Source organism: Electrophorus electricus, chromosome 10, assembly GCF_013358815.1.
Source record: "Electrophorus electricus isolate fEleEle1 chromosome 10, fEleEle1.pri, whole genome shotgun sequence".
Taxonomy (NCBI): domain Eukaryota; kingdom Metazoa; phylum Chordata; class Actinopteri; order Gymnotiformes; family Gymnotidae; genus Electrophorus; species Electrophorus electricus.
This window is the reverse complement of record NC_049544.1, coordinates 6,504,574-6,520,623: the sequence shown is the minus strand read 5'-3', so window position 1 is coordinate 6,520,623 and position 16,050 is coordinate 6,504,574. Positions and strand designations below refer to the sequence as shown.

The following is a 16,050-nucleotide window of genomic DNA, read 5'->3' as shown; positions in this document are numbered from 1 at the left end:
TGACTCTAATACGATACTAGTGACAACTTCCTGGTTTTCAAAACGTGTAAGAAGATGTAAAACAAAAATGGTAATTTCCAGAATGCCCATATTTGGAAACCAGTCATTAGTCAGGGGATATTATTGTACATAGATAGTTGCAGTATATTATTTAATAACCAAAAAACTTTAAATTAAAACTTGTTAGCATCTATATTATTCAGGTCTACTTGTGTAAGGTAATAGTTAATAAAATAATGAATTCTGAATAAAGAATTATAGTTGATTTCCAGATTTCTTTTAAACAGTTCAAAGTTCAAGTTCAAAGAGGTTTTATTGTCATTTCAGCTATATATAAGTACACAAAAAAAAACGAGACAATGTTCCTCCAGGACCATGGTGCAACACAAAAACAACAGTGCAACAGACAACATGCTACACACGTGCAAACAGTCCAATATAGTGCAAAATGTCATTAAATAAACATTACATAAACAATAATAAATACAGGACAGAACAAATACAAAATGAGTAGACAGTGCAATTTAGTACAGTACACAGTACTGGGCATATGTAAAGCGAGTTGTGCATAGCAATCAGTGACATGCTACCCTGAACATAGCAGTCACCGGTAGCAGCCAGAACAGTTCAGAGTACAGTGCTGGTTTAGTACAGTACTCTAGCAGCAAGTAGGATAATGTGCAAGACTGCAACAGGAGTGCATAGTTTATTTGTGTGACGTTTGACTTCAGCACTAGTCCGATGCAAAACAATGTGTGAGTGTGTGTATAGATATGTATGTATGTATTTACGTATGTGTGTGTGTGTGTGTGTGTGTGTGTGCGCATGTGTGCGTGCGTGTGTGTGTGACTGTCTATAAGCATGTATAAACAAAAATTGCGCTTGGTCAAATGACATGCAGGCATAAGCATGTCACATATGTACACATACATACTGTACATATTTATTTGAGCGTGTAAGCAGGGGTGGGTGACCAGACTCAGTCTTCATTGCTGATGTAAATAAGCATAAGCATAAATAGTGCCTTGAATTCTTGTGTGTGTGAGTGTATGTGAGTGTGTGTGACTGTCTATAAGCATGTATAAAAGTGCCCATTTTGGAATCTGAATTGGAATTGGAGTTAGCCAGAGTTCAGGAGTCTAATGGCTTCTGGGAAGAAGCTGTTGCACAGTCTGGAGGTGCAGGACTGGACGCTGCGGTACCTTCTTCCAGATGGCAAAAGGGTGAACAGTTCATGTGAGGGGTGTGTGGGGTCTTTCACAATGTTGGTGGCTTTCCAGATGCAGCATGTTAGGTAGATGTTCGTGATGGAGGGAAGAGAGACCTCAATGATCTTCTCAGCTGTTCTCACTATTCTTTGGAGGGTCTTGCGGTCAAAGGCGGTGCAGTTCCCAAACCAGGTAATGATGCAGCTGCTCAGGATGCTCTCTACAGTACCTCTGTAGAAGGTAGTGAGGATGGGTGATGGGAGATGGGCTTCCCTCAGCTTCCGAAGGAAGTAAAGACGTTGCTGGGCTCTCTTGGTGATGGTCCAGGTGAGGTTCTCCGCTATGTGAACACCAAGGAACTTGATGTTCTTGACGATCTCCACTGAGGAGCCGTTGATGGCAAGCGGGGAGTGATCTCGCCTTGCTCTCCTGAAGTCCTCAACCATTTCTTTTGTCTTGTCAACTTTCAAATACAGGTTGTTGACCTTACACCAGCTCACCAGTTCTCGCACCTCCTCTCTGTATGCTGACTCGTTGTCTTTGTTGATGAGTCCCACCACGGTCGTATCATCAGCGAACTTGTTGATGTGATTCGAACTGTGCATCGCTGCACAGTCATGAGTCAGCAGTGTGAACCGCAGAGGGCTGAGTACGCTGCCCTGGGGAGCACCAGTACTCAGTGTGGTGGTGTTGGAAGTGCTGCTCCCAATCCAAACAAACTGACGTCTACCAGTCAAGAAATCCAGAATCCAGTTGCAGAGGGAGGTGTTCAAGCCCAGTAAGCTCAACTTTTCAATCAGATGCTGAGGAACAATGGTGTTGAATGCTGAACTGAAGTCTATGAACAGCATTCTTACGTAGGTGCCCTTTTTATCCAGATGTGTGAGTGCCAGATGAAGTGTGGTAGAGATGGCATCATCTGTAGAGCGGTTGGGGCGGTACGTGAACTGCATGGGGTCCAGAGAAGGGGAGGCTGGGTCTTGATGTGTCTCATGACGAGTCTCTCGAAGCACTTCATGATGATGGATGTGAGTGCGATGGGACGGTAGTCGTTGAGACACGACACCGTGGGCTTCTTAGGCACGGGGACGATGGTGGTGGTCTTGAAGCATGTTGGGACCACGGTGCAGCTCAGAGAGATATTGAAGATGTCTGTTAGGACATCTGCAAGCTGGTCAGCACATTTTCTGAGCACACGACCCGGGATGTTGTCTGGTCCAGCAGCTTTCCGTGGGTTAACTCCACGCAGAGTACGCCTCACATCAGCCGCCGTCAGGCACAGCACCTGGTCATTTTGCGGAGGGATGGACTTTTCTGCTGCAACGTTGTTCTGTGCTTCAAACCGTGCATAGAAGTCATTAAGAGGATGGCATCACTGTCACAGGAAGGTGGTGTTTTCCTGTAGTTAGTAATGGCCCGAATGCCCTCCCACATGCGCCGTGTGTCACCAGTGTCCATGGATCCTCTGTGCATGTGCACACTTTGCTTTCCTGATCGCACGTGACAGTTCAGCTCTTGTTTTCCTGAGAGCCTCCCTGTCACCTGTTCTGAAGGCTGAGTCACGGGTCCTCAGTAGCATGCGCACCTCAGCAGACATCCATGGCTTCTGGTTGGGGCGTGTGGAGATGGTCTTGCACTGCACTTGCTGATGTAGTCAGTCACTGATGCTGTATACGCTTCCAGGTTAACAGTGCCACCGTCACTAGCAGCCTCCTTGAACGTGATCCAAGTCGTCTGCTCAAAACAGTCCTGACGAGCAGAGAAGGCTCCTGCTGGCCAGGCCAGTGTGCTATATGTTGTAATGACAGCAAACAATATGTAATATGTGTATGACATGTATAAAAGGATTAGAAAATATTAAGCATCAAAATTTTGAAAATAAAACACAAATTCCATTACCTATAATAAATATTTTCTTATTCTATAACATATGCTATAATAATTATTTTCTTATTAGATAATTTGTTGAAACATCTTTTACTTTTGGAACCTTTTATTTGCTTTTGGGATTCCTATTATGCTTCTGAGTTTTGAAACATTTTTACATGTGCTTGCAATTGACAGCCAGTTCATTCATAAAAACCCTGCATTAAGCTCATGTAATGATGCAATAGCACAGAGACAGATGACAGATTGAACAATTTGTGATATAATAAATCCTTATACTTTCTTCAGCAGTATGATGCCTATTCTCATAATCATATTTATATTAAAGAAATTGGTCTACTTTTGCAGTGTTTCATGACTCATAATTGAGTCATGAAATGGATGTAAGCACTCAGCATGGAAACAATTCAAATGTTATTATATTGTATATTATTAGATTATATTACAGGATATCCCTCCATATCATGCTAAAGCTAAACCCAAAAAGACAAAGCAATTCCTTAGCAATTAGAAAATTAAATGAAATTGAAAATATAAAATATGAATAATAAATTCAGGTATTATTCTTTCTTGCCAATCAAATGTCAGAATTCATATGCGTTATAGTCGATCAAATCTCCTTTGGAGGACGTGTGTTCCTGGGCTATGAGTATGTGAGTGGGGGTGTTTTTAGGTAGGGGGTTGGAGGGGAAAATTGAATGCTGCAAGAGAGTAGACCAGGTTAATTTTTGACTAGAATAAGCACGCACTTTTATGCCACACCTTATTGAGGCCTATGATGTTTGTACTGCTCATCCTAAAGGGGTGTGTGACCGAAAACAAACTAGCTATAATAACTCCCACAGTAAATCTAGTTTAGATTTTGATATTTGCCAGCCATTCATGCAAAGATGAACTGGTTATTACAAAATAACCAACACTGTGCATGCTAAAACCTTTTAATATAATTGCTACTTATTGTGAAGTTATTCCTACTCATTGCCTTTCAGTATTTGAGAAAAGTAACTAGGTAATTAGACGATGCATAAAGGCTATGTCAGTTTTGCCAATAAGCAGAGCACTTTGAAATTAGCAATGGGCAATTTCTACCTGATCCACTTTCACATGTTAATTAAATGTTTCACATTTGCAATTGCCCTGGATGTTAATTAATATTCATTGATACTCATTAATATTCATTGATATTCATTGACATTCATTGATATTCATTGATTCCTGAGTATCATTTTGGGCCTTACAGTGGCATTCGGGGTAATGTAGTTCTATTGTCGGGCTTTCTTTTTCCTGTTCTACCAAAATGATTAAATGGTTTGCTAATGTTTTTATACATAATATTTACATGATTTTTATTGCTTTTTGTGGTTTGTATAAATACTGCAAATATGGATAATACGAGCATAATACAGCTGACTGACTTCAGAGGAATTATTAATTCATTCATTCGGAACAGAATTATTTTTAACACACCCATTTTTATTCATTTGAAACAAACATTTTAACTTAACAGACCTATTTTTGTTCATTAATTCACTGAAATTAATAACAAACTTGGTGTATTATGTAAAAATTTTAATGAGTAAAATAGAATTGGTTTGTTTGGCATCTCTAATCTTTAAATCTATTCTGCAAAGAATATTTATTACTTATTCCAGGACAACTGACTTGTATTGTGCTTGAGTTGCAGAGGACATGTATGATGACACAGAGTTCCTAACCTGGGATTTTCAGACTCATATATCCCAGTGCACAGCGTGTGTGTGTGTGTGTGTGTGTGTGTGTGTGTGTGTGTGTGTGTGTGTGTGTGTGTGTGAGGGGAAGGGGGGGGTGTTTATGTAAAGGATCCTCCTCTCCTGGCTTCATGCCTAAATGCGGACTGTCTCACTTTGTGCCTGATTGAAACTTAAGCCTCATGTGAATGTTGCTTTGACCTCATCCTGAGCATTAGCTGAATTACACTGTAAAATTTCCCATTTAAAGTCCATTTTTCTTGTTAACTCCATGAAATCTGGGCTCAGAGATGCTATATGACATCTGAGAGCTGCATTACAGGGGCCGTCGTCATACGGCGTGACTGCGTATTGTGCTGTACGAGTAACAACAAAATCATGAATCATGCTTTCTGCAAAGGGACTTCATCACAAGATGTATTTTGATTATAATGTGGTTTTTTTTATATTTGTCCAATGTTGTTCAGTGCTCATATATTTATATGTCACTGTCACTGTGATTGATAAAGCGCACTAATATATTGGCTGTCTGGCCAATACACTGCGCTTTGTACCTTGATTGATGGTCTTGAGCATGTCACACAAGACCCGAGCCGTTCCAGCTGCTTCCTGACGAGTGCCTGTCTCTTCTGCTTCTTTGCCTAGCGGGCAAAGCCTGAATTAAAAAATGTTACATATGTGAATATTCTCTCTTCTCCCTAACATTGTCCACATGGTTTTGGAGCAGATGCATGGGATGTGGTGCAGTGTGTAATGGTCTTCATCTGCCCTGTAGCGTGCGATGCACTCCACTGGGGTTCCGACTGCAGCAAACGGTGCCAGTGTCAGAACGGAGGGCAGTGTGATGCCCTCACTGGCTCCTGCCTCTGTGCCCCTGGCTACAAAGGTGCCCACTGCCAGGTACATCCTCACACCCTCACCATGCGCCCAGCTCCCAGCGGGCACAGAGGTTCTTACCACCCACTATGAAATCATTTAACAGCAAGTATTTCAAATTCTGTGCACAATATGTTATTTGTGTGTACTTTTTCTGCTACTGGCCTTCTGCATCCCACATGGCTGATCATATCGTGGGAACATAGCTAGTGTTACACCCCCCCATGACCATGTCGAAAAGTCACAAAACATGTTTTAAGGTTCAGTTGAATTTAAATAAACACAATGCATACATTATTATTGTTTTTATTTTAAAATAATTATTGTTTTTAGGATGTCACAGCTTTTTGCATGACGTACACTGTTGACATGTACATGTACATGTACAAATTGACAGCATAATGTTTTATTTATGCTTCTCTGCCATTAGGACCCATGCCCCAAGGGATTCTATGGGCAGAGCTGCCTGCAACGGTGTCAGTGTGGAACGGGCGGCTCCTGCAATAAAACTACAGGGGAGTGTGTGTGCAGAGAAGGTGTCAGTGGCACACTGTGAGACACTTTTCATTCTCTCTATTTGTGCTTATTATTTTGTAATTAGGGGATCAGCAAATATGAAATATGCTATCTGAGATTCAGGAGAACCCAAGTTTCTCCTAGTTCTGCAGCTGCATTGAAATTCAGTTCAAATTTCATCTGATTTTACCTTGTAAAGGTTTATTTTCATGGTTGAATTGTGCCACTTGTAAATTCAAACCAGTGACAATTCCTGCACATTTTCTCATATATACTATTTTGAACTTTTAACATGGGCTTACTGGGTGATTATAGATGGTAATGTATTACACTTTGTAGATGTACTTTGTGTTAGCCATTTCTCTAGCTCTTCATCATTAGTCAGTTTCTGACTGTTGGACCACTGTTGGATAGATATTTTTCTCAACCCAGCAGTGACACTGGCCTATGAAACACTCAGCTACTCTGCTCTGACTGAACTTTAATAAACTTGCACCAGCTCGACACCCACGATTGCCATGCTATGATAGGAGTGGTAATGCTGTGTTGAGAATGGTCTGCCTTCCCAATAATAAACAGCAAGTCGCTGTTTCTGTGAACCCGAACCGGAACAGTGATGAATGGAATAGAGAAGAGCTGATGAAGTATGCTTGTTAGCAGATAAGCTACAGTCTGTAGTTGCATTCAGAAACCTCACAAAACAACCAATGAGTGTAGTTGCAGAGAGGTTTTCCTAATCAAGTGTTTGTGGAGTGTATGATGATGTTTCCATCTCAGCAAGGAGACCGTGCAGTATGATGTCATATCCCTGTGTTTCTCAGATGTGACACGCCCTGTGTGAGGGCCGGCCGATGCCCGCCACGCTGCTCATGCCAGAATGGTGGTATTTGCCAGGGCAAAGGAGTGTGTGTGTGCCCACCTGGATGGATGGTGAGTGAGTCCAGCTCTCTCTCTCTCTCTCTCTCTCTCTCTCTCTCTCTCTCTCTCTCTTTCTCTCTCTCTCTCTCTCTCTGAGGCTGTTGGCTTATCCCTGTATTAAAATTCCTCAAGAAGTTGGAGGAGTTTCTTAAACATAGACCCCATTCTCTCTCTGTCTATTCATCTCTCCCTCCCTCCCTCCCTCCCTCCCTCCCTCCCTCCCTTTCTCTCTCTCTCTCTCTCTCTCTCACTCTCTCTCTCTCAGGGACCGGTGTGCACAGAACGCTGTGCTGAGGGGTGGTTCGGGGCCAACTGTTCTTGGGAGTGTCTGTGCCATAATGGGGGTCACTGCGACCCAGAGACAGGCCAGTGTCGGTGCGCTGCTGGTTACACTGGCGAAAGGTGGGTTCGCAATAACATTGTACAGAGCAGAGTCTCAGCTGCATGGCAGGAATGTTCATCGTAAACGCCATGGGTGCATGGCTCCAGCACTGCCTCTGCTCCACAGCACAGAATAGAGCCGCCTTCACGCCAACACGATTAGCTAGCGTGACGCTAATGTGGTCTTTCTCAGCAGCAAAGCGGTCCCATCCAACATCCAACTGTGCTGTTTTTAAGAGCCACATGTGTTGGCAGTACAAGTGCTGGCGCCATGGAGTCAGTCCAGTGTTTCAAGCCTGTTTAAAAACAGAACAAGTATGTGAGGGTCAATGTTTTTATGCAGTCCTCTATTGAAGATCTGCAAGAGTGTGTGTGTGTGTGTGTGTGTGTGCGTGCGTGTGTGCTCTCTCTCCTCACAGGTGCAACGAGGAGTGCACCGTCGGCCGCTACGGTGTGGACTGTAAGGGGGTGTGCGACTGCACTAATGGGGCACGCTGCTTCCACATTGACGGCGGGTGCTTGTGTGAGGCAGGGTTCAGCGGGAGGCAGTGCTCCCACAGGCTGTGCGCTGATGGGACCTACGGCATGCACTGTGAACACACCTGCCACTGCAGCCCCCAGCACACCCTCAGGTGGGGCATGGAGAACACACACACACACACACACACACACACACACATTCACACACTCACACATTCACACACTCACACACTCATACACACACACACACACTCACAGACACACACACACACACACACTCAGACACACACTCACACACACACACACACACTCACACACACACACACACATACACACACAAGAATTCAAGGCAAGAATTCAAGTCTGGTCACCCACCCCTGCTTACACGCGCAAATAAATATGTACAGTATGTATGTGTACATATGTGACATGCTTATGCCTGCATGTCATTTAACCAAGAGCAATTTTGTTTTTAAATCACTGTATCATAATAGTTTACACCCACTACTCTATTCTAGCTTATATGAGCTAGTCATTTATATAGGCTGGCCATTTATATGGACTGGTCATTTTTTGCCATGAATTTTATAAACTTATTTTCTATTTTGATATAAAAATGCACACAAACACAACATGCGAGCGCACAGTGCCATGTGGATGCTGTTTGTCCTCACAGTTGTCACCCGTTGAAGGGAGAGTGCACGTGCCAGCCTGGGTGGGCAGGGCTCTTCTGTAACGAGACCTGTGCTCATGGTTTCTATGGTCATGGTTGCCTGGAGCCCTGCCTGTGCGTGAACGGTGGCGCCTGTGACGTGGTCAGCGGCCTGTGTCATTGTGCCCCAGGCTACACAGTGAGTGGACTTACCCACAGCTTTTGCTCTGTGTTTCACCAAACCTGCTCCTCTCATACCTCAGAATTCCTACATGAATGTCTCGGAAATTTCTCTGACGTATAGGTTTCATCTGAGTATAAGAAAGAGTTCTGTGGGTTTTGGTTCATTTACTTTTTTGTATATATTTCCAACTATTCCGTTACGTTTTTTAAATTAATGCCGTTCGTTTTGTTTTGGGCTGATCGATGCCATGGGGTGCTTGCTGGAATGGTAAATAATAACTCTGCCTTCATTCCTGCCTTGTGGAGGGATCGCACTGTGAAAACCGCTGTGAGTCGGGCTTCTATGGAAAAGACTGCTCCTCTGCGTGTGCCTGCTTAAACGCCATCGCTTGCTCTCCTATAGATGGAACATGCTTCTGCAAAGAGGGTGAGTGATCGAGTGAGTGAATGAAATGAGTGATGAGTGCTGATTTCCTGACACGGCCTGGGTTCCGTGGTGATTTCCAAAAGAGGTTTCTCACTGCGCTTTGTATATCTACCAGTTCCCCATCTTATCTCGTTCCTCCTTATTCTGTTGTGTGTGTATGTGTGATTTAAAGCAGTGCTGACAGAGGAAAGGAGGAACAAGCCTTTATTAATGACCTTATTTCAAAGATAAAAAATGGTCTCTTCTTCATTATCACTGCTTCTCTAATAGATAGACTGGATGAGTCAGTTCAGAGTCAGTACAGTCATTGTGTCATCATATATCACTACTTGTCTGTACGTGTGTGTGTGTGTGTGTGTGTGTGTGTGTGTGTGTGTGTGTGTGTGTGCAGGATGGAGGAGTCCTGATTGCTCTGTCGCATGTTCAGAGGGGACATGGGGTCCAGGCTGCAATGCCTCATGCCAGTGCGCCAACGGGGGCCGATGCCACCCCTCCGACGGCTCGTGCACGTGCACGGCGGGGTGGAGAGGAGCGCTCTGTGTCGAGCCGTGCCCGGTGAGTCCGCCGCTCGGTAGAACAAGCGGCACTCTGTTACCATGAACGGCAGTAGGCGGCGCCAGACCCTGCTGGTGGAGGCTGTCTGTTGAGTTTGCTAAACTCCACCTCAGGAATCATGGCAGGCTGATCACGCCCACTAATGCTTCACGAGGTTCTTTCACGCCGCTGTTTCAGCAGTCCCTGCCCGGGCCTTCGGAATGCACTCCATGGAAAATTGTACTTCTCTGAATAAAACACCAGCTGACGTTTCATCTCCACTAAAGGCTGTTATTAAGCAGAGCTCTGTGTCCACAGTTGCACATCATGCCTGGCGAGCGCTCTGATTAAATGAAGGTAGTCGTTAGCCCCGGACCACCTTGTCTTCCAGCTGTCTGCACTGCTGGCTTTCATCGGACTGACGGGAATTTTTCCGTTTTCCCGCTGGTTCTTGTTAAATAGGTCGGCACCTTCGGCCCAGGCTGCCAGTACAAATGCGACTGTCTCCATGACGAAGGTTGCCACAGCATCACGGGGCAGTGCCTGTGTCTACCTGGATGGACAGGTATGGCTTCCATCCAGTCATTCGCTGGAGCACCACACACTTGCATGTTCAGACAGTGGAGTATTAAGAAGACTGTGCATGTGTCATATCAAACTGCACTTTACCTGACTGATATGCATTGCCGGCAAACAAACCATCGGCAAAAATCATTGCAAACTGGAATTTTCAAGAGTAAAGCACCATTCCTTTAAAACAGGAAACATTTAAGAAAAAAAAAAAACAAAAAAAAAAAAAACAAAAAAAAACATTTGAGGTGCTACAATAGTGTACTAGGCGGAACGAAAGTAACTGCACTCTTTCAGCTGTTAGTCGTGTATATTTGAGCCCTCCCACAGAGCTCCACTTGGTCCGTTGTGTACGCAGGTCCGCGCTGTACAGAGCAGTGTCCTCAGGGCTCATGGGGCCATCAGTGTAACCAGAGCTGCACCTGCCTCAACAGCGCCTCCTGTCTGCCGCAGAGTGGCACCTGCCTGTGCAAGCCAGGCTACTGGGGAGCTCAGTGCCAGCATGGTGACAGCTGCTCCTCTTCACTGCTCTGTCTAGTTTAAAACTTAAGCTGTTTACTTGTGGAGCTTAAATGGAACCCTAACTTTAATCAAGCAGTCCGAGCTTAAATGAGGACTTCAAAAGAAAAAGCTGAGCCAAGTCACTTAACTGTGCCTGTTTCCCGCTCTTGAACACCGATTTAATATTAAATTCTACACCCCATACTTGTGCTTAATTCATGTCTTTCACGCTGAACAACCTCCCACTTCGAGCTATGTCTTTTAAGGCACAGAAATGAATTCAAGTTCCGATAGCTTCAAGTAGCTTCTGAGATGTTGGTTAAGTGTGTAGGCTACTGTTGCTCTCTCGCTCTCTCTCTGTCAGCGTGTACTCGGGGAACGTATGGAGAGAAGTGCAGTCAGGCCTGCCGCCCCTGTGCCCACTCCACATTCTGCCACCACATCACAGGCCAGTGTCTGTGCCTCCCTGGCTATACAGGACCACTGTGTGACCAAGGTGTGAATCCTGACCGACACACACACACACACAGCAGTAAGGTGAATGGTAGTCTTTCACAGTAGGAAAGCTTTTAATAAGCAGTGATTCTTGCACATAAACATTTATTACAATTTATTGCATCCACGTGTATTTTGAATCCAGAATATAATCACTAATTTTTGATTTATTTGTGACACAACAGAAAAGTATGCTATTGAAATTACACATTTTAACCCCAAAATGGCTGTGGTTTCTAGTCTGTCCAGTTGGCCATTATGGAAACCAGTGTAGTGGCACTTGTAGGTGTACCAACAACGCAACATGCCATCACCAGGATGGCTCGTGCCACTGTGTCCCCGGCTGGATGGGAGCAGACTGCTCTATGGGTAAATCACCATGCCTTTCTATAAGAGTCAATGTTTTCTTTTTTAAAGAAAAAAAAATGTTATGATATTTTGTGGCTCAGCAGGGCACTGGTACATCAAACCATGTTTGCACTAAAGTGTGCAAAGGGGCAGTTGTGCTATTATGCAAAAACATTTAAGACAGATTGTAATAAACTGTAACTGGAGACACACCTGCTCAGAGATTCCTGTTGAGTTTCTGGCTTAAAATATTCCACTATTCTAGACTGGAAATCCCTAGGAATGTCCAGTTTTTTCCAGTGTCAATTGATTTTAATGTGTCCTGAACCATTTTATTATTTGGAAGATGAAAGCCAATAGCCAGGAGTTCTTAAAATGTTTGATACCGTCCAGTAGGTGCTAACCGCCTGTTTTCTTCAATTCCAGGAAAGAGCAGGGTTAGGGTTGACCTTAGAGATACTACTGATCCAATCATACAAACTCATTTGCTATGTTGTCACATACCCAGAACCATTTGAAACACGTGCGAGTGACTTCATATTTGGGCTCACATGCACAGGCACCTGCCATCCTGTTAGGCCTACCTTTCAAAAGCACACACAGAGCAAGTTTCAGATGCTCACTCCCACGTTTCTCAGCCTAGCATTAGTCAGCAGGCTTAAGAGATAACGGAATCTGTAAATGTGTGTTCATAAATTTAAGAAGGGCTGCTTATGAATATAGAAATGTGATTAAATATGAACAGACAGGCCCCATATTCACACATTCATATGCGTGATGTGCATCACCTCTGTTTCAGTGTGTAAATCAGGTACATTTGGAACCAACTGTGCTCAGACCTGTTCATGCGGCCCAAACCACTTTTGTGACCCTCACAGTGGGGCCTGCGTATGTGAGCCTGGAGCAGGCGTGGACTGCACACACGGTATTCACTTCTGGTCCTCTTTAGCCTGTTTTCAAACCATTTAAAATTATAGCTTTTTTCACCTTTTGGACCGTTTCTAAAGATGTATTTAAATGTTCTGTTTCACATTTCTTCAGTCTTTAAAAACACAAACATGGCTTAGAAGGATATTTTCAGTCTTAACTGTGCTTTCCATATTTTTCAGGCTAGCAGTAGCTAAGACTCCCCTTACCCTTTGCCCTGCATGTTGCCAGTCTTTAGCTAGGCCCCCTAACACTTAAGTGCAAAAGGTTTGGTTTGTAACGGCCATGGCCGTTCCTCCAGAGCGGGGGGTGAGCGAGATGGTGCCCGTGTCCCCGGTGGAGAGGGACTCGTGGGGGGCCATCTCGGGCATCGTGGTGCTAGTCCTCCTGGTGGTGTTGCTGCTGGCCCTGCTGCTCCTGTACCGGCACCGACAAAAGGAGAAGCAGAACAACGCCCCCACCGTCTCCTTCTCGTCCAGCCGCACTGTCAACTCCGAGTACGCCGTCCCAGGTAGGAGCCTTGACGCTTCGGGTGAAAAACGCTACGAACTCGTTAAAGACGCCAAACGGCGCCTACCTGTAAGCGCGCGCGAGGCTGACAATCAGGTACTGGAGTTAGTGCGACGGGAACTAGTCGAACAAACATGCCAGCACTGCGAAAGCCTTTCTAGTCGTTGGGTGGACAGAAGACACTGTGTCACAGGGAGTATTCGGCAGCAGCCAAATTAGTGCAGATAGCAGCAGAAAGAAGAAAAGCACATTTTTGGGTCTCTACCATCATGTGAGATTGATAGACAAATCTAATGGAAATTCTGAAGCAATAGGAACTTTTGATTTGTTGCTGTATGCTCAGTCTGGGGGAAATGAGCTTAGTTATGCAATCTGTCAAAAGAATTGGGACCAAAGCAATGAAAATACAAATATGATCAAAATGAATGACATGACTTTTCCTGACCTTTTTTTTTCCTCCTTTAAAGATGTTCCCCACAGCTATCATCACTACTACTCCAACCCCAGCTATCACACACTGTCCCAGAACAGACCTCCATTACCCCACAGCCCTAACAACCAGGACCGCGTCGTCAAGGTACACGGAATGATCGCTTCTGTCCAATATATCACCGTTTCCCAGGGATGAGATGCAGAATGACAATTCAGACTTCATACTCTAAACTAACCCGCTATCTTTAGCCTTCAGCGTATCTCAGTGTGGGGATCAAATGCTCCTCTTTCCCTTTGTGGTCTCAGAACACCAATGAGCAGCTGTTCTGCAGTCTGAAAAACATGGAGCGGGAAAGAAGAGGCCTGTTCAGCATGGAAACCAACGCCACGTTACCTGCTGACTGGAAACATCAAGAACCCCCTAAAGACCAAGGTATGTGAGCCTGTAGATTTGTCATAAGCCATACTATTATTATTATGATTATGATTTTAGATTTATTTATTTATTAAAATTAAAAACAGGACATTTCAGATGGAGGTCCTTCATCCGCTGTGCAAGCAAAGTGCTTACGTGTGTGTGTCATTACTTGCTGGATTGCAGGAGCCTTCGGCATGGATCGCAGCTATAGCTACAGTTCCAGCCTGGGGAAGTACTACAACAAACGTAAGTGCTGTTTACAGTGGGAAGCGTCTCCTCCGGTTACAGAAGGCTTACGCTACACTCACCACTGTCGCCTTCTCTCCCAGAGCTGAAGGACGCGTGTCCAGCGGTGAGCAGCAGTTCTCTGAACAGCGAGAACCCGTACGCCACCATTAAAGACCTCCCTGGCCTCCCGCCATGCCCTCCCGAGAGCAGCTACATGGAGATGAAGTCAGCCGTGCCCCGAGTGCCGTCCTACACCCATCCGGGTCCTGCCGCCGCCCCCTCCACTAGCCTGTCCTGCAGAGGTAACTCTCGCTATGCCCGATTTGTCAAGAGTGTGCACGCCCAAACATTCATATGGAAAATAGCATCCAGGGGCACGGACAGCAAGGTTGTTATGTACCCGCCTAGTTTAGCGTACCGTCCGACTGCACCCAACGTGAGGGGGGGGGGGGTGCTGCGCCAGCTCGCTTGCCCAATCTGACGGGAGAACGGCGAGAGGAGTTCGGCCAACAGAGCGCGAGCTAAAGAGCTGGGGGGGAAAACAGCAGAGGCCACGTGAGCGCACGGGGAAGGGCTGAAGGCAGCCACGTGCGTGGAGGGGGCAGGGCCGCGTGGCCGCGTAACTACAGCAGCAGTGCCACCGCCGCCTCAGCTAGTGGACGCTGCATAGTCCTAAATTAAGTATGACTAAATGCTAAAGCATTGCTAAATTCGCATCATTTTTAAAAAATACTCATTTAAAAATCGAGTCAGGTGTTTTAGGGGTGAAGAGAGAGACCACTCACAACGTGATGCGCTTTCATTCTGACACGCGTCCAACAGCAAACTGATGGCTTTTCAGTAGAACGATTTTTCAAGGTGTCAGTGATGTCCCATTTATTGCTCGTTTTAGATTCTGAAATGGATTCCATCTTTTCTTCCTTTTTTTTTTTAGAGCAATGTCCCCTTAGAAATGTTCTGGAACAAGAGCATCAGAGCCATTATGACTTGCCAGTCAACAGCCACATCCTAGGACATTACGATCTGCCACCAGTGCGCAGGCCGCCCTCCCCGTCGCCACGGAGACTGCCCTGCTGACCTCAGGTGCCGACAAGCAGACCGACTCCGTAAAAGCACAGCCGCTCCCGTGAGCACCAGCATTCTCGCCACCTGGGGAAACCAATGTTGACCACCACTTGGACAGCGGTTCCAAAACAGGACACAGTGTGGAGAACTAGCTACACAGGACCTAGTGAAAACAAGGACATATTTTCCATGTGTTGGTGGAATGTTTGCTTATTATCTAAGACCAGTATTCTGAAAAGCTGGATTTGGGTAAAGAGAGAACTGGGTCTTTTACAGCCCAGATAGGAAGCTTAATTCCAGAGCCTTTTAAACATGCCTCAAAAATAATAAATAAATAAATAAACTGGCCCGCACTGTAAAAGCACAACACTGCCCTCTGCTGGACATTTACAATTTTATGACTAAATGAATGAACAATTTATCATCTTCAACCAACCAAGCAAGCATTTATCCAGAACAAATTTTTGAACACTTTCTATATTGACATTGAAAAGCATGACTTCATATTGTTTGAAAACTAGTAACTCTCAAATAAAACAATATCATGAGGTAAATACTGCATTGTCATCACCGCTACATAACCGCTTTGGATGTCTTTGTAAAGATTTACAAAGACATTTTGTAATGCATTTACAGTAGAGTCTTTGCTTTGAATGTAAGTTGAATGTAAGCCATCATGAACTGTAAATATTGTAAATAAATTGAATGAGATTTTATGCATGCAGGGTTTTTTATATGCCCCGACAGACAGAAGGCAAACCTCACAC

General features: G+C 44.8%; 1 protein-coding gene across 1 annotated transcript in view; it reads left to right on the top strand.

The window, feature by feature from the left end:
- Positions 1-15,999, top strand: part of pear1 (platelet endothelial aggregation receptor 1) — a 37,168-nt gene extending 21,169 nt beyond the window's left edge. The window contains exons 6-24 of the mRNA XM_035531068.1: positions 5,598-5,722; positions 6,129-6,250; positions 7,036-7,144; positions 7,398-7,534; positions 7,933-8,145; positions 8,670-8,844; positions 9,135-9,255; positions 9,647-9,810; positions 10,252-10,354; positions 10,718-10,864; positions 11,225-11,356; positions 11,596-11,724; positions 12,503-12,628; positions 12,932-13,141; positions 13,608-13,717; positions 13,879-14,005; positions 14,174-14,236; positions 14,320-14,520; positions 15,153-15,999. Coding sequence (XP_035386961.1) covers positions 5,598-5,722; positions 6,129-6,250; positions 7,036-7,144; positions 7,398-7,534; positions 7,933-8,145; positions 8,670-8,844; positions 9,135-9,255; positions 9,647-9,810; positions 10,252-10,354; positions 10,718-10,864; positions 11,225-11,356; positions 11,596-11,724; positions 12,503-12,628; positions 12,932-13,141; positions 13,608-13,717; positions 13,879-14,005; positions 14,174-14,236; positions 14,320-14,520; positions 15,153-15,295 — 2,657 coding nt within the window. The 3' untranslated portion in view covers positions 15,296-15,999. The remainder of the gene's footprint in view (positions 1-5,597; positions 5,723-6,128; positions 6,251-7,035; positions 7,145-7,397; positions 7,535-7,932; positions 8,146-8,669; positions 8,845-9,134; positions 9,256-9,646; positions 9,811-10,251; positions 10,355-10,717; positions 10,865-11,224; positions 11,357-11,595; positions 11,725-12,502; positions 12,629-12,931; positions 13,142-13,607; positions 13,718-13,878; positions 14,006-14,173; positions 14,237-14,319; positions 14,521-15,152) is intronic.
- Positions 16,000-16,050: the final 51 nt, after the last annotated feature.